This window comes from Taudactylus pleione, unplaced genomic scaffold (genome assembly GCF_031769625.1).
Source record: "Taudactylus pleione unplaced genomic scaffold, aTauple2 ptg001123l, whole genome shotgun sequence".
Classification (NCBI taxonomy): domain Eukaryota; kingdom Metazoa; phylum Chordata; class Amphibia; order Anura; family Myobatrachidae; genus Taudactylus; species Taudactylus pleione.
Window position 1 is genome coordinate 4,828,533 of NW_028285524.1, and position 26,735 is coordinate 4,855,267.

At 44.3% G+C, this 26,735-nt stretch overlaps 2 protein-coding genes across 3 annotated transcripts in view; both read left to right on the plus strand.

Annotated features, from left to right (window-relative positions):
• BRINP2 (BMP/retinoic acid inducible neural specific 2) overlaps nt 1-26,735 on the plus strand; it is a 289,957-nt gene that overhangs the window by 4,838 nt on the left and 258,384 nt on the right. For both annotated transcript variants that reach the window (XM_088461919.1, XM_088461920.1), the window contains exon 2: nt 16,088-16,383. In XM_088461919.1, the coding sequence (XP_088318045.1) occupies nt 16,139-16,383 (245 nt within the window). In that variant the 5' untranslated portion in view covers nt 16,088-16,138. The remainder of the gene's footprint in view (nt 1-16,087; nt 16,384-26,735) is intronic.
• On the plus strand, nt 22,893-23,840 carry LOC148453669 (cyclin-dependent kinase 5 activator 1-like). Its single transcript, XM_088461908.1, has one exon. It carries the CDS (start codon nt 22,893-22,895, stop codon nt 23,838-23,840), a length of 948 nt encoding a protein of 315 aa, XP_088318034.1.

The following is a 26,735-nucleotide window of genomic DNA, read 5'->3' on the forward strand; positions in this document are numbered from 1 at the left end:
TTTCTAGAAGCTCCTCTCAGTGATAAAATATTTACTGCATGGTGGTTTGGTAAGTGGTGTCCCAACCAGTACTGCACAGGCTGCTTCCATGAAAAGCGTGTACACACAGTGACATAAATAAAAAGAGGGACTGTCGGAGTACAACACTCCACAGCCCCCTCACTTCTGCTCGGCCCTAGATGAGAGCTATGGAGAGGTCACGCAGGGCATATTTCCCATACACCATGTTCAGTTCCGCCTTAGCCTTTTAATCTTTAAACATTCAGAAAAAAAAATTCTTTACTAGAGTTTATCCTACTACCACCTATTCTATTCACATGTATTTTTCCCAACTGTCCCGATTTAGAGGCTGTCCCCTCATCCCTCCAGCCAGAACCTTTGTCCTGACTGCTGTGAAGTTGGGAGTTATGTATCTGATGACCAAGGCGGAGGGTGTTGTGCTCCGGCCAATGATGAGTGAGGCAATATTTTTAGGAGAGGGCAGGGGGTGTGGACAGCCGAACGCTACTCAGACGCTAGTTACCTCCCTGGGAGCGTGACGTGTCCTATATGGTGTGACCATGCTTCTAATGTAACTTACAATCGCTCTCCCTTTCCTTGTTTGTGGTGCGAGCAGTTTACCCATTTATCCCAATGTTGGGAGGTACAGTATGCACAATGCTGCACCCTAGCTACAGTCACTCTTCCTCTTGTCTTAGTTCTATTCTCCGCACCCCATTCCCCAATAGTGTTTCTTACTTCTCACAAGCAGGGCCCTCCCTACCTTTTCTTCCACATCTGCATTAATTTGTTCTACCCTGTTTTATGTTTGCGCTGTTATTCCCACTGTCCGATGCTGTGGGGCACTGCGACACAAACCAACAATAATAATAATAACAACACTAATAATATAATATAAGCTACAGAGGCATTTGTCTAGGGCTTTAGTTTTCATTGAGCACTAAAGACATAGTTTAATTATTATTATACTTCCTTTTTTTTGCTACTTGGCCAGCTGCCCACTTCAGATTATACCATAGAATGTGGAGTGTTGAACAGTGGTGGGTGACTATGCAGACAGAGTGCAGGCTACTTAATTAGGCCCTATTCATTATGCACACTGGGTATGATGTCTGTGTTTTTTATTTTCTTTATCACATATATATGTTTCCCTTTAAAACATACTCTCATCACGAAAGGCATTGCAGTATGGGGAGTAATGAAATATATCGCTTTCACATTTCATCAAGTTAGCCGTTCTCACCCTTGCGACTGCCATTAAAAAAACAGTGTCCGCAGGCGCACCTGCCTCATAGAGTGTTAGTATCACGTACACCCATCGGAAAGGTAGCAGCCTGGGGTGCACAGAGATTGAGGTAAATATATGGCTGTGTCTTTGAGTAAGGGACTTGTGCTCTTATCTGTTTCAGCGCCATAGGGGTCAGCATACGATTGCATTGTAAATCACTGCAGGCCCCATCGAGATTAAAAGTGTATCCTCTAGCAATGAGATAGATACGATGTTTGTTTTCGCCCTCTGCCTAACCTTGTGCTTTAATAAAGTGCTTACCTCTTTGCTACACCTTTACAGTATTACCAGATGCTCCGTTTATACGTAGGAACATTTTCACAGACTCGTAAAACAAAAGTGCCTTTTTCATACATTAACTTTACCACCTGGCTAGTCTTCGCACGGACAGATTACCCTATGAAATGTGGAAACCTGAACTGGCTCTGCCATTTACTAGCGGTTCAAAGGAGACCTTCACACAGCTTAATCTATTAAACTACTTGTTTTGTTTTGAAAGAGATAACAATATATCACGCCAATGCATTGTGATATTAAATAAGCAAGCTTTTATAATGGAAATGGACACTTCTAAGATGTCTCAGTTCTGTATTTAGCTTTGTATCCATGATGTATAGATGTGTATGATTGAATTTTAAGCCATTTATCTGCCGATGTCTTTTTCCAGAAGTGTATTCTGCTGCATCTTAAATGCTGCTTTAATAAAAGGGCACCTTTTTTTCCCGACTTATCATAATGTACGTGATTTTGGCCCTGTGGTTGCATATGAGTGATTGAATGTCAAAACTATTTGTATAGCTCGTGGCCACTGTATTACATGAGAATGAAAAGTATTATTTTACAGTTCCATGCATGTATATAACGCTCTGCTTACTTGTAAAATGATTTGGAGGTTGATCATTGCATGTTGCCACACTTCTACGAAAATCCACCTTACATCTCTATTTACAAACCTGAATCAATACATAAATAAAAATATAAAAAAACGGCAATGTATCTTTTAGCCAGGGCTTAATTTGTGAATGAATATGGTACTTTTTTTTTTTTTTTTAAAGTCCGCACTTCATATGTTCTGAGTGTTTTATTTCCCAGGATTTAGAGACGGCCTCGGAAGTGCTACCCCTCCCACTCCCTATCCCAAGTGGTGTGACCATGGCCGTTGTGATGTCATTTTTGCCAAATTTGCAGAGGGCGTGGCCATGTCCCAATTTGGGGATTGATTCTGAGTGGAATATTCACACAAATGTGTCACGATTATATTTGTACAGAGTAGCAGAACATATTTACATTTTATTAAGTATTTTAATTTCTGTATGTAGCTTTTCTTTACGTATCTTTTGTGTTATTTAGGCTTGTGGTTGTTGCGCTCTGTGACAATGTTTGTTTTATTTCAGATGAGGATCAAAATGGTAGCTTTCATTCATTGGTATAAATGCAAATACGCAGAGCTAAAGACCACCACGCTGCTCCTCAACTCTATGAGGGGAATTCAAGTGTGTTGCGCGTTGGCCGCCACTAAGTGGTGCCAGACCGTGCAATTCGATTGTTGCTCCATTCGGGGGAGCACAGCCGACGGAGCTGACATTTCTACTCCGAGCTGGTGAGCAGAAATTACCGAAAAGTGACACGTTTGAGTGCTGAAACTGGACTTTTTCACAGGTGCGACAATGTTCCATCATTTTGATGGGCTGCTAACTAGTTTACCTATAACTCCCCAACTATCCCAGTTACCATTACTTTCAATGCTCAGGTTACACCCAATCCGTCAAGCCACAACCCCAGTTTGATGTTAGGTAGCTTTATTTTGGGAATGTTCTGTTACAATTTGTTGCATAATGTATCATAACTCCAAACTGTCCTGATTTATGGCCCCAACGTGGGACTATACTCCTGGGAAGTAACTTCCTTACCATGGAGGGCGGCTGCTGTGTGAATTCCTGTGCAGTTGAAACTGGGAGGGGGTATTATTTTGTACCTCAAAACAATGTTTACAGTAGAGATGTGCGCAGACCACCGTGGTTTGGTTATAAATTATTGTCGTGTTTTGGTTTTGGTAAAACCACCTTCAAATGTCTTGGTTTTGGATTTCTTTAAAAATTGATAAAACAGGTAAAAATCATGTAATTTGGAACTGTTTTTGTTCCTTCTGTATTATTAATATCAATAACTTTCATGTACAGTCATTTCCATTCAATTTTGACCACCTCACATCTCTCAATATTGTTTTCACCAATATTGGCTAAAAATTGCAGCAAACTGGCTGGCTAAACTAAGCGACAGAGCAGCGGCACAAACACAAGGCAGTTCAAAAGAATAGAGCATATCTGTGAAACATAGTGATACAGCAGAGGCAGACATGATGGCAGTTTAATAAACTATATGACCCTATTGAATATTTTCATTAATCAAGAACTAATAGTCTAGAAGTAAAAGCCTAGTAGAAAATATAATTCAGTATATTACCAACACACTTATCCAAACAGCAAATCACAGGCCTCAGGACAGCACAGGTGGTTACTGCCGATCACCATCAAACGGGCGTGGTATGACTGTCGAAATTTGAAAGGTCAACATTCAGAATGTCGACAGGCCCTGAATGTCAACAGAAGGTCAACATGGCCCGTAAGTCGACAATCAATATGTAGACATGTATTAGGTTGACATGGTTAAAATGTCGACACATTCAAAATGTCGACACTAAAATGTCAACTTTTTTTTTTTGTGGTTATTTTAGCCTAACCCTAACCATAAAACTAACCCTAGAAATTAACAAAAAAAATATGTCGACATTTTGAGCTGAGGATGCACATATCTGAAATTGGCAATTTTTAAATGAATTCCTTTCATTTTGCTGCCCCCAAAACTTACTGCCTGAGGAAGCTGTCTCATTATACATTCCTACCTGGAGAGTACCGAAACGTTAGCATCCTATTGCTATCTCATGATCGTTGAAGATTTTTCTTTTCATTATTATTATCTTTTAATAATGTAGAACTGCCATACTGTAAAAATAGAGACCGTTATTGAAACATGCCCAACCATGCCCTAGAAATATAGAGCACAAGCTACAACTTTCTTTTATGTTTAAGAATACTGTAGGCGGGTATATATAATACGTTAAAAAAAAAAAAAACAGTGTTGCGACAATATTTCGCTGAATTGGAACTTGCCTTTTTCAGCAATGTAGGGGTCAGCAACTTATTGCATTGTAAATCACTACAGGACCCATAAATGAGAACGATACAATACCTGCCTATGGTCTCTTCCCAGCCTTGTGCTTTTGCAAGGTGCTAACCTCTTGTGTATGACATGAGCCATGTTGAAAGGCATATAATAACTGTATGGGGACCCTGCTCATACAGGAGCATTGCACAACAGTAATGTTTCACTTGGGGATATCTGTTGCTCTATTAACTCCAGGTTTCTACAATAGAAACGTAGAGTTAGAGATAACACTATGGGCTTATAAGTGATATTACAGCTACCTGTTGTTTTGCACTGCAATGAAATGGGAAAAAACATTGAACCTTAGATTGAAAATCTACAGAAGGAGCTAAAAAAGTAACCATACCAATTCTAACAGTAAACCAGAAAAAATTTAGACTTTCGTTTAAAATTGTATCTATAGAAAATAAATAGCAATACTGCATTTGAATCTGTGGTATTTTTAAATATAAATATTTGTAAATGTCTCTCTTTACGTAAAGTAGTCATTTGCAAGCCATCGGTGGGCCCTTAGAATAAGTGAGCTTCAATTAACTTGTTAGCCTACTGCTAAGCCATTATTTTTTTTATAATTATTTTTATATTTCTCACTAGCCATCACAATACTAAGCTGCAAGTGGATTGTAAGTTCTAATACTAAAGCATATCGCCTACCGCATGGACCATTTCACTCAGTACCCCACTGTTCTGTTACTATTTATCTCACTGAATTTTCAATGTAATGTTTACAAAATTCCCACCTTTAAGACCAATGACTATATTCAGCATATTTATTTCAGATGGAAAATAAGGAGCAGAGGTTTTGTGTATCGGGTAATATGTTGAACATCTGATATCGTAGTCATTTTGATAATTGCCAAATTGTAGATATAATTGTCAGGGAACCTTTTCTACAGGCCTGATGCATTTGAGGATGTCCTTATTAGGCTAGACACAACCAAACCATCAATAATTCTAAAGAGTTGTTATTGACCTTACAATAAATGTAAGTTATGCAGAGTGCTGTATCCTGCATACAGAAAAGCACTGTTGAGTTGGTCAACATAAAAATAATAATTTCAATGGGTCCCAGAATAGACAACTGGTTACCGAGTAAAGCCAATGGGTTGAACATATTCCAATCAACACGGGCAACAACAACATGGGCGTTTGAACACACTTTTAATATTATTAGAAGTATTAGAACAGTGGTCAAAGTATTAATGTTTTAAGTAATAGTGGCAGAATTATCAGATGCATTTTTTGTAAGAAATCCTTTTATTTTACAAAACTTATTTTTTTTCATTGAGTCTATTATTGGATTATATAAATGTGGACACAGAACAAAATGACTATGGTAGACCTGTAAATAGAACAGAAATGTGGGAGGCCTGACTTTGCAGTGAGGCTAATGCTGGGCTCTATAAAACAATTGGACATAAGCTGTATATGAAGGTGAGGAACTTGGTGGTGCAAAGCCGCTGCCTTCTCACCTCCCCGGTGGCTTTGTGTATGCGTAACCCGTATCCGCAGAGGTGCAGCATGTGGCCAGGGTGCCACTTCTGTAGCTGCGATACTAACCGAGGGGACAGCTGTTTTTCGGACCAGCTGTCCCCACACCGGAGCAATGATTTATTGCTGCAGCGCAAAGTTTCCCCCGCTGCGAGTTGGATACTTAAGTATCCCTCACAGCGAGCCAATACTGAGCAATACGGTCCCCGATGATGAATAGGCCCCTTAGCCTGGTGGCCTGTTGTGATTCTCTCCAGAAATGATGTTGCACTTATTGGCTTTGGCAGAGTGCATCGGGTGCTAAGACTGAGAAGGACATTGGGAGATGCCCCCAGAGATATCTGCTGCCTCCAAAATTTACCATAAAAAAAGGAGATAACTCAGAAGACCAGAGGTGTGAAGGCTACAAAATGTGTGGATGCATACATCAAGCACGACCTGTTTAGAACACCCATTGAGCAAAGCTGGGTGCTGAAACTGCAATACTTAATCAACAAGGAATTTACTACTATTTACTGCAAAAATTCCTTTATAAATTGTATTGCCATTCTTCCCTAACCAGACTTTCATCACTACAATCTGAATGCAGAGACTAGTCTAATATTCCAAAATGTTCTTCTACTGCTGCTCCACCAGTCTCTACATTGGTTGCCTGTACTTTCCACAAGCAAATTTAAAGTATTTATACTAATATACAAAGCATATCTGCCAACTCTTCTGGAACATCATGGGGACTCCCAAATTTTGGGGAAGTCCCACAGACTCCCGAAAGTGTAGGTTACCCTCCTACAGTACATACATACTGCCCACTTCCTAATGAAATGGGTGGGTCCTTCTTAGCCTCCCCAATTATAACCACAGTATATAGTTCAAACAAACACCTTTATTCACCTTCTATATTCAAAATCCCTTTCACCCCTTACTGGCTCATAGCACCATTAAGCCCTTTTTCTATTTCTATTTGGCAGCACTAATATGTAATATGTAATAAGTGGCATATTATCTTATACAGTAAATAAAACTCCTCTCTATCTTACTACTTTGTCTGTAGGTTAATACTAAATGTTTTATTACTGAATTTTTTGTCCGCAATTGTAAATCTCTACAGAGTATGTGCTCAGAATATAAATAAATGTAACACAGAAGAGACGACTTCCAGCCTAGCTCTACAGGACTGACAGCTTTACAAACAGAAGACCAAGGAGTACACTTCAAACATAAGCCCAACTGACTATAAGACATCATCTGGCCTTGGAGATGGCTCATCTGGCCTCCACCAACCCTTACTCACCCTTATTGAGAGGGCTTCATGAAGTTACGCCTCCGACTACAGTCAGCAGCACTAGTAAATGATCTTTACAGATGTGAACTCCTTATCGTAGTTGCGTTTTTTCTTAAAAGGCTGTAATTGAAAACGTGCCCAAGTGTTTTGTAGTTTAACTTAACATTTAATTATATTTCTAAGTTTGCTCTGTAGTAGGACCTAGTTTTTTTAGTTAAATTCTTGTTATAGGGCACGGGAAGGATCTGTATAATTGTAACACCTACCTTGCTATATAATTAGTACACTGTACTCCTCATACTAATATATACAGTATAGATCTATGTTAAGACCTGCACCGTTGCTTATTGTTTTTCTACATGCTCTAAGTACTATGATTTAGATTTGTACCACAGCTAACTTGTTATTAGGGACCCAGAGGCCTACCTTGTGGTTTCTTATCGCGGTTACCACCAACGCTCTACTTGCGTTTGAAGCCAAAGATTCTCAAATGTGTTTCTAGCGCCACATTATACACGTTTGAGGCTTTGCCCACTACTATTTTCCCTACCACCACCAGCACCAAATTCATGTGACTTTGGTGAGTTCTTTCCTGTACTACCAGAACATTCCACATCATTCTTACATCTTATGTGAAAATAATTAAATTGTCTGAAAAAAAGGTTTACTATTCTGAGGTTGTTGAAGGGATTAAAAAAATAGTTTTGCAAGAAAATACATTTTAAACAAGGAAATTGAACCCTTAGTGAATAACAGATATTTTGGGAGCTGGTACTATTTCTGAAAAATTGTATAATAAAAGGCTGCAGTGTCTATTGCTTGCACAACTACATGTATTCTATATATGATGTTGAGCTGAAGGATAAGAAGGGAAGGTTCCTTTATTTTTATTTGTTTTACAGGCAAAGTGACCCTTGCAAAAATTTTTTGTGAAGGTCAGGCATAATTTATTGTATCTGCCTTGCCCAGAATGACTGACTTCCAAGACGGGTTACTTATAGTCAAGGGAGCTCTTGACGTAGCTGAGGACCCAGTCAGGGATGGCTCTCTAGATGCCTCCACCTTCCCAGCTGACCCACTAACATGAATTAAGGGGATACAGTTATTATACCGACGGACGAGAAGCAGTCTATCAGAATCCCGCTGTCTAAATCCCAACATGGGACTAAAGACAGGTGTCTAAATCTAGCCCAACGACGGAATCCCGACAGGATGGCTTCCCAAACATAGGTAAGCGGGTACACTTAGTTCTTAGCAGCGTGAGGGAGGGTTAGGCACCCCCAGGGGGACTTAGAGTTAGGCACCGCCTTGGGAGGGTTAGGCTAGGGGAAGGGGGGGTTAGTCACCACTGGGGGGAAGTTAGGGTTAGGCACCCCCCCAGGAGGGTTAGGTTTAGGATGCGGGGAGGGGAAGTTAGGTTTAGGCACCCCCGGGGGGACTTAGGGTTAGGCAAAACCCAAGGAGTTTTAGGGTTAGGCACCCCTAAGGGAGGGTTAGGAGGGGGAGAAGGGTAGGTGAGTTACCTGCGCCATCAGGATTCTGCTCCTGTCGGGCTTCCACTGTTGATATTTCACCCGGCACCTATTAAGCCGCCGGGATTTCATACCCAACCCGAATTAAGAACTCCCTACGCATTTTACAACTAGTGGATGTTTTGATCAGATTTTACCTTGTTTTCTAGCTCACTTTCTCTTACCATAGAATTGATTATTAGTTATAAACATATGACACTACAGTATATATGCTTTAGCTTCTGCCTTTATTTAGCCAGATTCTGTTGTCCGCTCATGTTCCCTAACTATGGACTCTGTATCCAAGAGACCTTTGACATGGAAATTAAACTACATTGGGTAGCATAGTAGCACAATGGTTAGCTTGCTGCCTCACAACACTGAGATTTAGGGTTCGATTCCCACCAAGGTCAATTCTGTGTGTAGTTTGTACGTCCACCCCATATTTGCGTGGATTTCCTCAACAAGGCAGGTGGAGAATGTAATCACTGTTATAGCAGATCTAGAGGTCTATTTACTAAGCCTTGGATGGAGATAAAGTCTACAGAGATAAAGTGCCAACCAACCGGATCATAACTGTAATTTTTCACACTTCATCTCCGTTCACTTTATCTCCATCCAAGGCTTAGTAAAGAGTTTGTCTAACGTGCTGAGGGCCTGATTTAGAGCCGGACGCTATTTGCGCTCGCTCGTCCAGAAAAAAGGGGCTGGCTATTTAAATTGTCCGTTCGCTCTTTGCGGTCTGTTGACGCCTCTATGTCTGAACGAGCGAATAAAACATGCGGACGTTTTTTGTAAAAAAACACCCCCTGGCCGCTCGCATCATACGTCATCTCCGCTATTTATTAGATTAATCGAGCACATCGAAAGGCGAATGAACTGCTCGCTATTCTTGTGGTTGCATTTTCCTACCGCAATCATGTGAGCAGTTCTGGCTAAAAGACACCCAACTGACGTGGTCGATGACGCTGCTTTGTTAATTATGCACACCCTTAAAACGCCCATTTTGTCCTTTTGGCACGCCTGCGTTCGGATCTCACTCCCCGTTTTCAAGCACCTTCCCCTGTTACCATCCACAAACGCCTCATCCTGTCACTAAAATTAGCAGGCATTCGCTATTTTGCGAGCACGCGATTTTCGGCCGCACTGACTGGTTCGTGCATGCGTACTAAAACCCATATGCATGCGCAGATGTGCGAACATCGCTCGGAGCGAACGAGCGGCCGCTTACGAGCGGCTCTGAATCAGGCCCTGTGTGCTGTAAGTGTGCAGCAGGTGTGCATATGGAGCTGAGGGGGTCATTCAGACCCGCTCGCGAGTGCAGGACGCTCGCAAGCGGGTCGATGGTGCCGAATTGCGCATGCGCGCGACGGAGGGAGCGCCGTTGTGCGCATGCGCGAGACCCGAATAACGACGGCCAAGCCGTCATTATTGGTCTTGCACCAAAGGGGGCGTGCTGTCGATGGTGAGTGACAGCACGCCCCCTTTGGTGGGCGTGGCTGCCAGACGGAGGCGTTCCCATGGGAACGCCTACCGTCTGAGTCCGGCCCCACTGACATCACTAGTGATGTCAGTGGGAGTGATTTTGGCTCTGATAGAGCCAAAATCACTCCGGGGCTTGCGGTCACCGAGACCCTACGGCAGGGTCTCGTCGTAAGCACGATGGACGCTCGCTACAGTTGAGGGAGGAGGGCCCTGATTCAGAGCGAGCACTCTGGTCAGAGCGTCCGGCTCTGAATCAGGCCCTGAGTCCACACAGCAGATTGGCTTAACCAAGGAATCGGTTTATTAACCAAGTAGACACAGGTAGCGTATGAGACAGGGTGAATTAGTAGGTACAGGCTGCAAAGACAGGCTTGGACTGGGCCGCCGAGGATTTGGGAAATCCCTGGTGGGCCCCAATGATTTGTAGCCAAGCCCTCTATCACAGGAGGGCAGGGCTTACGGCGCTGTTTGTCATGACATACTGCAGTGCAGCTGCTTACCAGGTAGGCATAAAGGCTGTGATTGACTCGGCCGGTAGCTACACACAGAGGACAGGTCCACAGTGCACTACTTGGTAATAAATCCCAGTAGTCTCTGTAGAGAGGTCAGAGGAGCATGTGCTGAGCTCTGATTGGAGGAGCCCATTACATGCTCCTCTGACCTGTGAAGATCATCAGCAGCAGCCTCATGGGAGTGAATCACTGTGGCTGCCTGTGACTCCTGCTCTGGCGACTGCTGATGCTTCTGGTGAGTACACTGTGGGTATAATGTGTGTGCACTGGGCACTACAGTGGCATAATGTGTGTGGGCTCAACAGTGTGGCATAATGTGTTTGGGCTCAATATTGTGGCATAATGTGTGGGCACTATAGTGTGGCATGTGTGTGGGCACTACAGTGGTATAATGTGTGGGCACTAGAGTGTGGCATAATGTGGGGGGCACTACAGTGTAGTATAAAGTGTTGGGCACTACAGTTTGGTATAATGTGTGGGCACTACAGTGTAGTATAATGTGTGGACATTATAGTGTGGTATAATGTGGGCACTACAGTGTGGCATAACCTCCTTACCAAACACTATCTCTCTGCACTACCTTCCTGACCTCTCCATACTCACCACTACCTATCTACACTCACCCCCTGTAACCCTCCTTACCAAACACTATCCCACTGCACTACATCCCATACTCACCACTACCTATCTATACTACCTCCCTGATCCCTGCATAGTCACCACTACCACTCTGCACCATTCCGTTGACCCTTCCATACCAAACACTACCTCTCTGTAGTCTGTACTATCCCCCTGGCTCCTCTGCCTCCATGCCCACCACAACCTCCCTTACCCCCATATATGACTGCCATGTACAGGATACCAATACCTTTTCCCAGTATAGTTGGCCACACCCCCTCCAGTGACTGGTCACACCCCTTTGTGGGCCTCTATTATTGCGTTTCCCTGTGTGATCCTTCATGCACCAGTCTGCCACTGTGCAATAATGCCAATTGCAGTTTGGAATGTATGTGGTACAGATGTGTCCTCATACATCTAGCCTCCTTGCACGTTAAACAGCCCTTCTAATCGCGCCATGCCGTGGCATGACTCAGTAGCGCCAAGCATCTTTTTGTGCGATTTTTTTTACCTTTAAATGCATCTTATTCACACAGTGATGTGAATATTTAACACAAGCATTTTCTGCTGATTAAAATGATATGCAGCATGTCTATGTTCTCTGCGCTCCTGCGGGTGTATCTGCATGCAAAATGCTACGTTACAGAGTTACAGCCACTGACACTGTAATATAGCATTTCACATGCAGATACACCCGCAGATGCACAGAGAACATACAGTAGGCATGCTGCATATCATTTTAATCAACAGAAGCTGCTTGTGCTAGCTATTCGCATCACTGTGTGAATAAGATGCATTGAATGTAAAATATCACACAAAAAGAAGTTTGGCGCTACCGAGGCACACGGAGCTCCCGTGTTATGTGTGGCATGACTTGTACCGCATGGAGGATAGATGCATGTGTACACATCTGTATGCTGGACATTATAGTGTACCAGGTACAGTATGCACTGGGAGCAATTGTAGCATACAGTAGTGCCAGGGGTGCTAAGCGGTGGTGACACAGTGTCGTTTGGGTGCCTTGTAACTTCAGACGCACAGTATAGTGGCACATGTTAGAGGTCGGGGCTCCAGGGAGAGGCGCACGGGTGCTAGTGCCCATCATCTCTGCGGCCAGGAACAGAGGCTATGCAGAATACTCCTCTCTAACAAAGACAGCAACATACAGTAAACTTGTGTAAGCATTTTAAACATATTCCCTCACACCAGACAGCTAGTTCACCTGACTAGCCAGAAATACACTAATTTCGTAATAAATACTGTTAGCTGGGGCCTTATGAGAGCACCAGACCTCCCAGTTTATTCATAACAATTGAGTCAGGAATCCCAAAAGTTAAGATGTAGCAAATACCTTCTGTGTGTTAATTTAGGGATTAAGATTTCTGTCCAATTTCTACCCTTTCAACCCTCCACCCTCCAGAATAATGCACAGTCATCCAACGCTGTATTACTACATTTGCCTGGGATGCTTATTCCATCTAATTCTATTATCCACTTCTGTTTAATGCTCCATCCTCCGTTTTCCCTTCCACTGTCTAACAGTAACTGTATAATGACTATTAGAATTCTTTTTAGACTCTATTGGCCCATAAATCACTCTTTTTATCATGATAATGTTTCTATCAATCTTAAATGTGATCTCACAAAATTTCCTACAGTATGTCGGGAGCTCTTTTTGTTTTTTCCTATCTGTACCCCCTGCAATTACTGTATTCACAGGTTTGTTTGTTTTTTATAAAGAATACATAAAAAAAATATAAAATAAAATAACTAGGTTATAGAACTGGATGGGGTCCCAGGTTACTTGAATTTTAATAGTGGGCCTAAATTACTGGAATTGGGAAAGCTCCTAGGACTGGATTGGGTAAACAAGATTAGCATTGAAATGAGGAGCTTTGTACTGTGGGCCTGATTCATCACGGATCTCACCTGCAACAGCATACGCAGATCTGCCGATGGTGCGTACTGTGCATGCACTGCAGTGCGCGTGCATGAGTTAGCATTGCGATCGCATTGCAATCACCTACACAGATACAAAGCCATCGCAAAGCGGGTGACAAGACGTCAGCATTTGGGGGTGGTGACGGGGGAGTGGTCGAAGAAACACTGGTTTGAACGCCGTTTCCTGGGCGTGCATAAATTAGCCACTGCTACGGCATACGCAGCTTGAGAACTCACTGCGTGCGACGACAGTTGCAATTTCCGAGTAAGGTCAGACTTGTATTTGTGTCTGAGAGGCCGATGTTACCGATGTATACGCAGGTCTGCGAGGCGTTACGGATGTGCAAAAGCGTTAGTGGTCGTCTCTATGCTGGCTTTGCGATTGCATACATTAGCATATTTCCGCAGCAGATCTGCAATAGCGATCCATAGTGAATCAGGACCTACAAACTAGAATAGTAAGTCTCGAGAGTGAGCTGGTCATCTAGGCCCCAGTTCTGAATAGGAATGATAGCACTGGATAAGATAATGCAGGTACATAGAATCGAAATGGGCAACTAGGTTCCAGTAGCCAATCCATCAATAAGCTGATGTTCTAGTTAGAATTTTCATAATACTGTACATTCATTGTGGAATGCAGACTTCACAGCACATAGGACAATGGCAGAAATCCAGCCGATGTAGCAGGTGTTGTGTACTGCTTAAGTCTGTTGATACCTTAATTAATCACTTGTATTGTCTGGCATGTCTTACAGCAGATGCCCCAGTTTCCAATGTCAGGCTTAGACTGCCACCACGGTAGCAGAGTGGATATCATTACAGCCTCAGAACACTAGGGCATAGGTGCACGTACAGTTCCAATCAGGGCATGTACACCCCATAAATGAGTGGGGTGGGGGGAGGGGATCCTCCACGGTTTCTGGAATCTTCCCACAATCCAATAGTAGATTAATTGACTGCTGACAAAAATGGACTGTAGTGTGTTCATGTGGTAGGAGATTTAGACTTTAAGTTCTAATGGGGCAGGGACTCATGCGATTGATTCAATACTTTCTGGAAGTGCTATGCAATATGGGGGTAGTAATAATAATAATATTTGATTATTTAATGTAGCGTTGTTCATTGAGACGGTCAATTATCTCTTGCTCCCTGGAAGTGTGTTCACTGGCCAGAAATGAAAGCAGGATTACACAAATCATGAGATCATACAATGTGCCCTGCCCACGTGATGACATCAAGTCACGCCCACTTCTATTTATACATGGCCTCCACAACCACACACAGCTTGGGAGATGTAAAACTTAGGCAGGTATGTTGATATAACAACTAAGGCAGCGGGTCTATATAATTTTCTACTTGGGTACCCTTATAAGTAATGTGTTACCAATTATATAAGAATATATCATGCAATATGGCATGAGATGTGCTGATGCTGTTTATGACTTTATATTATTACACAGGGTGGTGACAATACACTAATGCAATTTTGTTATTTATAATGGAGAGTGCCCTATATCTGGATTATATATATATATATATATATATATATATATAGTCCAAAATTGCGACGCTCACAAGGTATGTCACTCCAAGCATGGAAATTTGCATGAACTATAGTAGTCTAGTACATATATAGAAATGTTTTTGATCTGTATTAAACCCTTATTCAGCTGTCAAATTTAAGTAAAAAATATCCGGATTACAGACCAGTTACGTTCTTACTTATGAGCCAAATAATATACCTCTCTTGAAGCATATTGAATGCTGATAGTGATTAGTGATCATTATTTTCAATATAAAGAGACTACAAATTTGATTTATGACTGTTCAGTAAAATAGGGAATTTATCCATTTAAAGGGCCTTCTGAGGTGTGCTTAATGCCTTCGACCTCTTAATGGAACTCAACAGGAAAATATAAACAAAACACTCCATATTCAAGTGTTTTTCTTTTAAAGTAATAGTATCATATAGTATACTTAATATCCATTTCATTGAAAAGTGCTGTATCTACATGTAAATTGATTTTTCCTGCCCTTTCATGTAATTGCCTAATTATGTGATACCTAGACAAAGGGATAAGTGCAATAACACCAGATGAAAATAGGATACTTCATACATAGAATTATGGCCCATTAAGCTTTCACATTTTTATAGTTTATATCTCAGTTGTATTGTTTACGAGGTGAAAACTGATAAGCATTAGTATATGAAAATACCTAATGCCATCCTTCAAAAAGATATTGTCACCTACTGTATGCAAAATCTTTATAAGGTTTGATACATCGACAAGATCTTTTAGGCGCTGAAAATAGAGATGAAATTTAATGAACCTGAGTTATATAATAAAACACTTATTTCTGCTGTCTGCAGTAAGCAATTAAAGGAAAATTAGAATTTAAAGGTGAGTGAGTGTTCACAAGAAAGCTAATTATATTAAGAGTTTTTTGTAAAAAAAATAACGCACACGTTTTCCTCACACAAATGTGTTTTGTTGCTGCCATCAGCAGTTACTAAGGTAACCGCCACTGCTTTAATAAATGTTAATGGCGGGTGTTTTAACTTTCCTGTGAGGCAAATTCTGAACTATTGGTATTGTCAGTTTTTGATTACTGAAAGTAAACCTAGCGAAATGGCTGGTGTATAAAGATGGGAGCAGGTTAGATGTAAGCTGACGGCTAACGATGATTATGTCTCTGCTGATGTCCATGTTTTTTTTTATTCGTTTCTTCACAGGGAGAGAGGGTGTAAGGGGGAGAATGAAGCATTTCGCTGCGTCCGAGAAGCATGAGGTGGCACCTGTACACCCGCTCTGACTGGGCATGGCTGGTGCTGACTTGGTTGTCTGTAATGCTGTGTTTGGCAACCACCACAGCGACACTTTCTAGGCAACATGGTTCGGCCACTTCACCTGGTCAGGCGTCGCTGGATTGGTTACTCAGCAACAGGGGCCCTTTCCATGGATCCCAGCAGTATGTGGACTTTGCAGAGCGATACCAACAAGGGTATACCACCAGGTATCGAGTTCACAGGTGAGCATTCATTCACCACTGCTTTCATTGTGCAGTGAATTGTGCTTTTGCATATTGTGTGAAAAGGCTTAAGTTTCAACTAGGGATGTGCAGGCTCGGATTAGTTCGGATTTTCCCACCAAATTCTTATTTTTCCCGCCAAAATTTGGGTCTCAGAAAGAGGCAAAACATCATCTCTAATGGACAAACATCATCATTCCTGGACAAAAGTCCATGAAAGATGACATTTTCCCTCTTTCTAAGACCCGATTTTTGGCGGGAAAAATCTGAATTTGGCTGAAAAATCCAAACTAATTAGAGCCTGCACATCTCTAGCTTAAAGGTCATAACAGTCTCTGGGGGAGATGTATCATACCTGTGAGAGAGATAAAGTGGAGAAGTTGCCCATAGCAACCTATCAGCTTCTAACTGTCATTTATCTAACACAGTCTATAAAATGACAGAAGCTGATTGGTTGGTACTTTATCTCTCTCCACTCTATCTCTCTCCAAGGCTAATTACATCTACCCCTCAGAGGTTTAATACATCTCCACCATAAGTCAGTGCCAAGAGTATGATATGAAGAACAGCATATAAAAAAATCAATGTTCAATCTGTGCATGGCTGCTGTAAGTTATAATAACCAATTAGATGTTTGCTTTTATTTTCTAAACTGTACTAGAATAATGACATGTACAATGTAATTTATTGCTGTGATTCATATTTTTTTAATAGTTACCATTTACACTGAGTGTAGGATATCCACAAATGGGAAATTTTGGACATTCCCTTTAGATATCCCCTGATGCTTTGTAAAACCACTAAGAGAAACCACTCTAAAGCCGCCTATCCACTTGCCGATCACACAGAGCGATTGAACGATTACGACATCATAAGAGTTCAATCGCTCATTAATAGTGCACAAAACGGGCATGCAAATGTCGAAAACGACCAGCGATGCACTCTCCCGCTGGTAGTTTCCAACATCTAATCATCGCCCGAACATGCCGGTCAAACTACCGATAACGACAGATTGAGCATGCTCGGGTAGGAGGGAGGGTGTCTGCACTGATCGACATATCGTTCAGTGTGGGCACCCACAGGATGAGGAGTGACTGAACGATTACGATGTTGTAATCGTTCAAACGTTCCTCAGTCGGTAAGTGGATACGCGGCTTAAAGGGTTTGAGAATACCCTTATTCACATTTTTTTTAATGAAAAAAAGATTGATAAATAGGATGATGAGTTGGATGCTGTTTGTGTTGCAAAGATTGTGGCCTTGTGTATGTTGCTCAGCATTGCAGAATGTTGGGATGCTCGCAATGTCTACACGTGAAACGTTAACATTCTGCCTGGACCGGCAGCGAAAGGTTATGGTTAGGCTACGGGAGAGGAGGATTAGGGTTAGGCACTATGGGTAGGGTTAAAGTTAGGGTATGGGAGGGGAGGTTAGTTACTAGGGGGGGAGTTAGACTTTAGGCTTAGTCATAATTACCGCCGGAAGTGCCGCTGGAATCACAGGAAGTTACTGTGATTGGGCTAAAGTTTCCGAGTGTTCAAGAGATTAATGAAAAGATAATTTTATGGAAGGCACAGAGAAAATAGTAACTGATACATCCCACCCAAATTCTGGCCTATTTATTATTCTGCCCTTAAATAGACAGTATAGGTCAATGATGTGTTTTACCACACGGCTAATGCTGTGTACACACTGTGACAACGGACAGGGCCGTAGAGAGCCCTGCCGGGCCCAGGTGAAGACGGGGAGTAGCCTAATCGCGGGAATCGTGACCACGCCCCCTTGAGGAAAAAAAATAATACACTTGTGCACGCTGGGGATGGGGGCGCTGTGAGCCCCTCAGCTCGGCGCAAAGCGAGGGGGGGGCGTGGTCAGTGTGATCGCTCCCCACCACAGGCATAGGAGACTGCTGTGACTGCTGCTCAGCAGCCACGAGCAGTCTCCCACTGCAGCTCAGCACACGCTGAGGGGGGGCGGCGCCGGACAGGGGTCCCCTACCGGGCCCCTCAGGAAGCCCGGGCCAGGGTAAATAGTACCCACTCCCCCCCCTCTCGGTGCCCCTGACAACGGATTGTCAGCTGACTCATCCGCCGCCAGAGTGGGCGATTGGAAAGTTATACACACTTACCAATCGGCTGCTCGGTATGTCTGGGCTGACATCACAATTGGGCGGGAATTTTAATTTGCCCGTTCCAGACTCTCCATTTGTGAACATGTATTTATATGGTGCCAGAATATTTATGGTGCAGAATATATTTCTATATTTGGGATCTTCACTCATTATAGAGCGTTTCCACCTACAGACGACTTTAATGTACTGACTTGCGTGTTACCTGCTGCAACATGTATTAAATGCATTTACATACAATTGCATTTACTGTGGTTTTCTATGTTTATCTATCTGGTATATGACACAGCACTGCTGAATACCTGACAGCAGTCCCTATTTTTGGTCAGGACTGTCTTCATTCTCAGGCCCCAAATGAGCAGTGTCTGCTTGTGATTTAACTAAAATGCAGGTGCAACTGGGCAGAACAGGGACAGATAGGGGCGACCATTGAGCAGGTATGGAGATCATTTTGTTAAGCGTGCATCACAGGCAGGGCCGTAACAGGGTTTTTCTGCGACCTGTGCCGGCCACGCCCCCTACAGCATGACGTCATGATATTATGCAATGGGGTCGGGGCCAGCAGCCCTGGTAATTCCAGATATGACCTGACACTCCGGCGGCACTGCTGTATCGATTCTGGCTGCAGGGTGCCGTTCCAGGCACCCTACTAGCCAGATGCAGGGGTAGTGGGTGAGCAGCGACACCCCTAGTTACGGCACTGATCACAGGTATTTGCAGCACTCTACTTTTTAAATCCAGTTTAATTACATTTTCAGTAGAGATGAGCGGTTCGGTTTTTGGTTAGGATCATCCCACCAAGGGCCTGATTCAGAGCCGTTCGCTATTTGTGGTCGTTCGTTCAAAAACAAGGGGTGGCTATTCAAATGATCCGTTCGCAAATTGCAGTCTGTTCCCACCTCTAAGTCTGAACGAGCGAGCAAAACATACGCTCGTTTTTTTGATAAAAACGCCCCCTGGCCGCACGCACCATACGTCATGTCCGCTATTTATTAGATTAATCGAGTACATCGTACAGCGTATGAACTGCTCGCTATTCTTGTGGTTGGTGTTTTCAACCGCTATTTTGCGAGCAGTTCTGAGTTAAAAAAAACCAAGTGACGTGGTCAATGACGCTGCTGTATTAATTATGCACTCCCTTAAAACGCCCGTTTTGACCTTTAAGCACGCCTGCGTTCGGATCTCCACTCCCCGTTTTCAAGCACCTTCCCCTGTTACCACCCACATACGCCTCATTCTGTCACTCAAAATAGCAGGCCCTCGCTATATTGCGTACCAACGATTTTCGGCCGCACTGACTGGTTCGCGCATGCGTACTAAAAACCGTACGCATGCGCAGATGTGCGAACATCGCTCGGAACGAGCGTACTGCCGCTAGCGAGTGGCTCTGAATGAGGGCCCAAGTTCGAATCTCAACACAAGGCAAAACGCCATCTTTCATTGACATCAGTGCGGAGATGTCGTTAAAAGATTAAATTTTATCTTGTTCTGAGATCTGAACTTGACGAAAAGATACATACTTGCCTACTTTTGAAAAAGCATTTCAGGATATTGTGAAAGCAGCACCTATGAGCGCGGCAGTAAAGTGGGCGTGTACTGCTACATCTGAGAGGCGTGTCATAACACTAACTTACACCCAAATGTAAATGAGCCCTAAAGCAGTTAGTACAATCTACTTGTTGATGAAAAGACACTGATACGTTTCATAAAATGCATGTAGCTATAGGGATCATTGTGCCTTATAATTATAACTAATCAAGGGAAATTATACTAATGATTCCAATTGAATGTATATATCTCTGTTTATATATATATATATATATATATATATATATATATATATTAGCTTTACATTGGGGGTGATTGTAATCACGGAGATTTCTAGACTCTTCAGGGAGTCAGGGATATTGTTACTATTTCAGGGAGTCTCTGTGACAATCAGGGAGAGTTGGCAAGTATGGTTTAGTGCTGACTGCACATTTACAGGACTGATCACTGCACACAATGTATTCCCATAGGCAGCACAAGTGGCCACAAGTCGCTGACTCCAACCATACCCAGTGCAGCCTATTAGGGGAACTCAGAGGAGGATTGCTACTTTCCAGGAGAAAATATCAGTACAGAAAGGAATGGAACCTTAAATTACTGTAAATAGGTTTAGTAACCTTAGATTGGGTAATCTATCCTATAGTTAGTGCTGTCAGGGACTGTAATACAGAAAAGGTATGTTCTGCTGGTAGCAGTTTTATGTATCAACTTGTGTAACCCCCTGCTGCCAGCTTGTGCTGATATTGGCAAAGGGGGGTTAGTGAGCAACCTGAGGTAACGGACAGGTGGAGTAGTCCCTGCCATCTCCCCTACATGTGGTGATGGGAGAGAGTGAGAGAGGGGAGCAGTGTTGGGCAGCTGTGGTAGGAGAGTGTCTGGCAGCAGAGCCAGAGACCACAATGAGGAATACCTCAGAGGAGGAGAAGGGAAGGAGCCAGCAAGAGGCTGAGGAGGCTGAGGCTGATCTAGGACCAGTTTATCAGAGATTAGAAAGAGGCAGCCCAGCCACTCAGAGCACATGGAGCTATCGGGAATTCATATAGGGGGTTACAATGGAGGTTATTCCTGCTCCAGTAGCACCCCACTTTGTGTATGAATCACATCACCCTACTTTTGTATGGTGAGTGCAATTCATAGAAGAACAGAAAGCACAGCTTTCCCTTCCTCTACAGTGTGAAGATTACGCCATCTCAGGATGGCGTAATCTGTAAAGAGAAATTAAAAGAGCAGGGATACTTCAGACACCCGACGCTGGCTCCGTCCCCTTTAGACCAGCAACCTTTGCAGCAGATCTTACGTGACCTTCCTTCGCCTCCTTGCCCCGCAGAGAGGACCGCAGCTGAAGACAGGACCGCCGGAACCCTAGATAACGGAACGCATCGCCGGAAAGGTAAGTATACATGAATTACTACTTAACAAAGCTATATATTGCATCAAACTGATGTGATAGTGAAAAGTAACAATTTCTTTACGCTAAACTACATGAATAGACCCCAATAAAGAGAGAAATTACCTTATCTGTAATTAATCAGAGGGCTGAAGTAAAACAGCAATAATTACCAGGTGGTGACAGGAAACTAACTACCACGAGCCCCATTACCCCTAAATATTACATATACAGTATAGAGCTCTGTTGGAGGCACTATCAGATAGGCACGTGCTGGGACCAGTCTATGAATGTACACCAGCCTGACTGCTGATTAGTACATATATAAAGGTTATAGTGTCCCCATTACTTGCAGTGCCAGGTTATCATATAGGGACTAACATACTGAGAAAAGGAGGAGAGGATTAAGATATTAAGATAGTAAGCCCCTACCCTTTGGCTTTTCAACAAGTACATTTTACGTATCACATTTATTGGGTCATTTCTCAGATAAGGACTGGGAGAATAATTTGGATCAGCTACTGAGCCGGCCAGTACCTACTCAAAAAGCCATATCGATACGTTATACTTTTCTAAGGGAGCTTATAGATCACACCACGATTTCAGGGGGTATGGCGGGATGGCTCATGCAATTCCCTACTTCGAGTATGGAACAACTTGACAAGGCCCTTTGGTTTTCCAGGAATACTTTGACGGCAAGCATGTACACAGAGCTATATCTAAATACTTTCCATAATACTTATCTATCTCCGATTCGACGTTTCCGTATGGGAACTTCGGCTACTACTGCATGCCCAAAATGTCATCAAGACAAATCTGATACCTATCATTGTTTATGGGCATGCCCAATTGCTCAATATTTTTGGCATCTTGTCCGAAGATACGCTGAATTTTTTTGAATTGTATTATAAATGTTTTTGTCTTTTACACAAAACCTTCTTCTCCTCCTATAAATAAAATACATCTACACTCTACAACTATTGTTTTTTTTATATTTTTACCAGTGTATTGTTTATAGGGAAGGAGTGGGACAAAGTTTCATCAAACCCATAGCTTAGGTCATTGGGGTTTCCCTGAGCTGACACCAGGGGCACATACAGCAGCTATAGTCAGTGTGTCAGTGGCCCATTGTGACACGCATGTGTTCTATGACATGTCACTGGCTATATAATCCCCTGGTTACACTGGGAGTCAACCTGTTACTGCAATCCTTGGAGAGCAGACAGGGCCTCAGACAAGTTCCCCAAATATAGGCTGCTAGACAACGTGTCCACTTTGCAGTGTGCATCACCCGGCTCTGTTGTACACATCTGCACTTACACGCCGCCTGGGACATGCCGAGCTGCCAGCCAATGTAGTGTTTGTGTTTATGATCTGCAGAGAGGCCACTGGTGACTACCTGGACAGTGAGGATTAACTACAAGCCACCTTCCTCACCTGCCTCTACATGGCCTACTCATATATTGGCACTGAGACATCCTACCCACTGAGGCCCTTCCTCATAGAGCCTGACAGAGGGGCTTTCTGGCAGCGCTGCCTGACTATCGCAGACTGCACCAGTGCCAAAATGATGCAGATCAACAGTGACACCCATTACTTTACACAGGTGCTACAAGACCTATGTAATGAAGGCATTAGGCCTGGAAAGAACCAAAATGTGCTTTCTGTATCCCCAGCTCCTGGAACCTTGGATGAGAATAATGCCAAGGAAGTTTCCCCAAACCCTGGAGCCAGTAATGGACCAGAGCAGCACCAGCCTGGGGCAGTACAGAGACAGTCCAGCTTCCGCTCCCCCTGCACATCACATCAAGACCCAGTTATAATGCAGGTATCCACCAGAGAGCTCCTGCAGCTCCTGGGAGAGTATGTCTGCAGGCGGTGTCCCAACCTGAGAGACCTGAACCCAGAGAAAGTCACTCAGTGGTTCCATATTGTTGACTCCTGGCTTCTGCCACACTTCCAAGGCCACAGCTTTATCATCCCATCCAATGTGGTGTTTGTGTTTATGATCTGCAGAGAGGCCATTGGTGACCACCTAGACAGTGAGGATGAGCTACAAGCCACATTCCTCACCTGTCTCTACTTGGCCTACTCATACATGGGCATTGAGACATCATACCCACTGTGGCCTTTCCTCGTAGAGACCGACAGAGGGGCCTTCTGGAAGCGCTGCCTGACCATCGTAGACTGCACCAGTGCCAAAATGATGCAGATCAACACCGACCCCCATTACTTTATACAGGTGCTACAAGACCTGTGTAATGTGGGCATTAGGCCTGGAAAACAGCAAAAGAAGACATCTGTGCTGACATCTGCACTCACATGGGTGAGGCGAGTGGCGTCCTCTGCAAAAAGGAAGATTCTGAGGAAAAAAGCCCAAACCCTGGACACATAAATAGTTTCGGACACTGGTGATTTCATCAGATGAACATTTCCGGATTACTGTTTCTAGTCACCCATTTCTATGACAACCAATAAAAGCAGACTTTATTGTTTGCATTTAAAATAATTGTATTAAGTGTTTGTGAAGTTTATATTTAATTTATATGTAATGACTGTAACTGGTTATTGTAATTTAATATTGGTGATGTGATCGATTTGTTCTCTTATGGGAACAATATTATTTTATTAATATATTAGGGTCACAAGCAATGTTTCATTTTATTGAGAGCAATATCATTTACTAATTATATTTTAATTAATTATATGAAATGAAAAGGGCAATACTGTTAATGGTTTAAAAAAAGAAGTTTTATTATAATTTATGAGGCAACATATTATTTTATGGCTATATACATGGTGCCTCCGTCATAAAAAAAAGCATTGTATAACACCAATTAACCATGAATTAACACACTTGCTTAGCACACTTTGGGCCTGATTCAGACCCGCTCTCTGCTGGAGGCAACTCGCACGTCTAATGGGCGTGTTTTTTTTTTCTTTTTCTTCCTCCAGCCCGCTCGCAAAGCTCTGGGTGCCCACCCACAGCTTGTGTGAGCGGCCTGGAGATGGACGCGATTATCGCGACCATCGGGCTTGCAACGAGACCCTGTGGTAGGGTCTCGGCTCCCGCAATAATAGAGCAGGAAGTCCACTACTGACATTACTGGTGATGTCAGTAGGGCCGCCCACAAACGCCAGGCGTTCCTAAGGGAACGCCAGCGTTTGCCTAACCACCCCCCTCCCCGCCTACAAAACGGGGCGAGCTGTCACCATCGACAGCTGCCCCGTCTTGTAGCGAGCCCCGGAGCAACCGAACTTCAGTCGCTTGCTGGGGCTCGCACATGCGCAGGGGGCAAACATCGACCTGCTTGCGAGCACTGGGCTTGATTCAGACCCGCTCGCGAGCGCTATTCGCTCGCAAGCGGGTCGATGGTAGCCCAGCGCGCGTGCGCACGGCGGAGCCGGCTCCTTCGTGCGCATGCGCGAGACCCGAATAGTGACGGGCAAACCGTCGCTTCGGGTCTCGTACCAAAGGGGGCGTGCTGTCGATGTTGAGTGACAAGTGATGTCAGTGGGAGAGCTTTCGGCTCTGTTAGAGCCGAAATCTCTCTGGGGCTTGCGGCAACGAGACTCTACCACAAGGGTCTCGTCGCAAGCCCGATGGTCTTGACCATCTAGACCATCTTCCTAGCCAATCGCTATAGCTGTGGGTGGTCACCCACAGCTATGAGAGCGGCCAGGAGGACGCTCTAAAAAAACAGAAGGCCGGCCCTGATTCAGAGCAAGCGCTCTGTCAGAGCGTCCGGCTCTGAATCAGGCCCTCTGTGCGCTTGCGAGCGGCTCTGAATCAGGCCCATTGTTACCATCTTATTCCCCTGCCCTATTACACTAATATTGCTACTAAATGTGTAGGAATACATGAATCCCAGCATAATTAGTGCCAGACCATCCAAATACAGAGGAGGGACCAAGTGACTGTATGTCCCAGTCTTCAGCCCAATATGGACCTGGGTTCAGAGGAGTACCGTGTAGCCAAGGTGCCCGGAGCACATGCGTGCTACGGTACCCCCCCCCCCTCAAGTGTTCCAGGGAGGAGGCAGGTCCATATGGATTAATGTAAAGTAAAACAAAGATTAGGGGCAGCCCTCTGTAGTGGTGCCTATATGCAGTGCCCCAGGAGAGGGCCCCCTTATGCAGGCCTCCAGTAGTGCCCCCAGTAGTGATCCCCCTATGCAGTGCCTCTTATACAGTGCCCCCAGTAGTGGTCACCCCTGTGCAGTGCCCCAAGTAATAAGCCCTTTTTATAGTGCCCTCAGTAGTGGTACCCCCTATGCAGTGCCCCAGTAGTGGCTCCCCCTATGCAGTGCTCCTTATATAGTGCCCCAGTAGCAGTCCCCCCCCATGCAGTCCCCCCAATAGTGGTAACCCTTATGCAGTGCCCATTAAATAGTAGCCCCAGTTGTCCCCCTCTATGCAGTACCCCCAGTATTGCCCTTTATATAGAGCCCCCAGTAGTGGTACCCCAATGCAGTGCCCCCAGTGGTAGTCCCGTCCACCCTATGCAGTGCCCCTAGTCATAGTCCCCCCCCTTGTAGTGCCCCTAGTAATAGTCCCCCCCTTGTGCCCCTAGTAGTAGTCCCCCCTTTGTAGTCCCCAGTAGTGGTCCTCCCCTTGTAGTGCCCCCAGTAGTAGCCACCCCTTGTAGTGCCCCCAGTAGTAGTCCCCCCCTTGTAGTGTCCCCAGTAGTCCCCCCCTTGTAGTGTCCCTAGTAGTAGTCCCCGCCCTTGTAGGGCCCCCAGTAGTGGTCCAGTAGTCCCCCCTTGTAGTGCCCCTAGTACTAGTCCCCCGCCCTTGTAGGGCCCCCAGTAGTGGTCTCCCCCTTGTAGTGCCCCCCCAGTAGCCACACGTAATAAAAAAACAAACAAAAAACACCTGAATCCCCGCTCCCGCCATCCGCTCCTCCGTCCGTCGTCCCGGGCCGGTCTGCTCTGCATTAAGGGAGAGACGTCATGACGTCTCTCCCATTACCCACTGCAGGAGCCAGAAGATGGAGCGGCTCCGGCAGTGGGCGCAGCAGCAGTCAGTGAGATCTGACAGACTCTCATTGGCTGCTAATTAAAACAAACACACTGCTGCCGGCGGCTGTGTGTTTGTCAGTCACTGTGTAGTGCTGACCGAACTCCGTGGTGCAGCTGTGTCACAGAGACACAGACTGCCCGCGGCCCGCATGGCGCTGCGGCCTGGGGGGCACATGGCACCCTGCCTCTGCCCGGCAGGCTGTCAGCTTAGACAGCTGCCGGGTACACAGCGGGCGGCACCTTCGGCACCTGGAGCTTGCGCTCCACTG

Excerpts from the sequence above, each read along its gene's own strand:
- LOC148453669 (XM_088461908.1), top strand. The coding sequence starts at position 22,893 with ATGGCCTACTCATATATTGGCACTGAGACATCCTACCCACTGAGGCCC.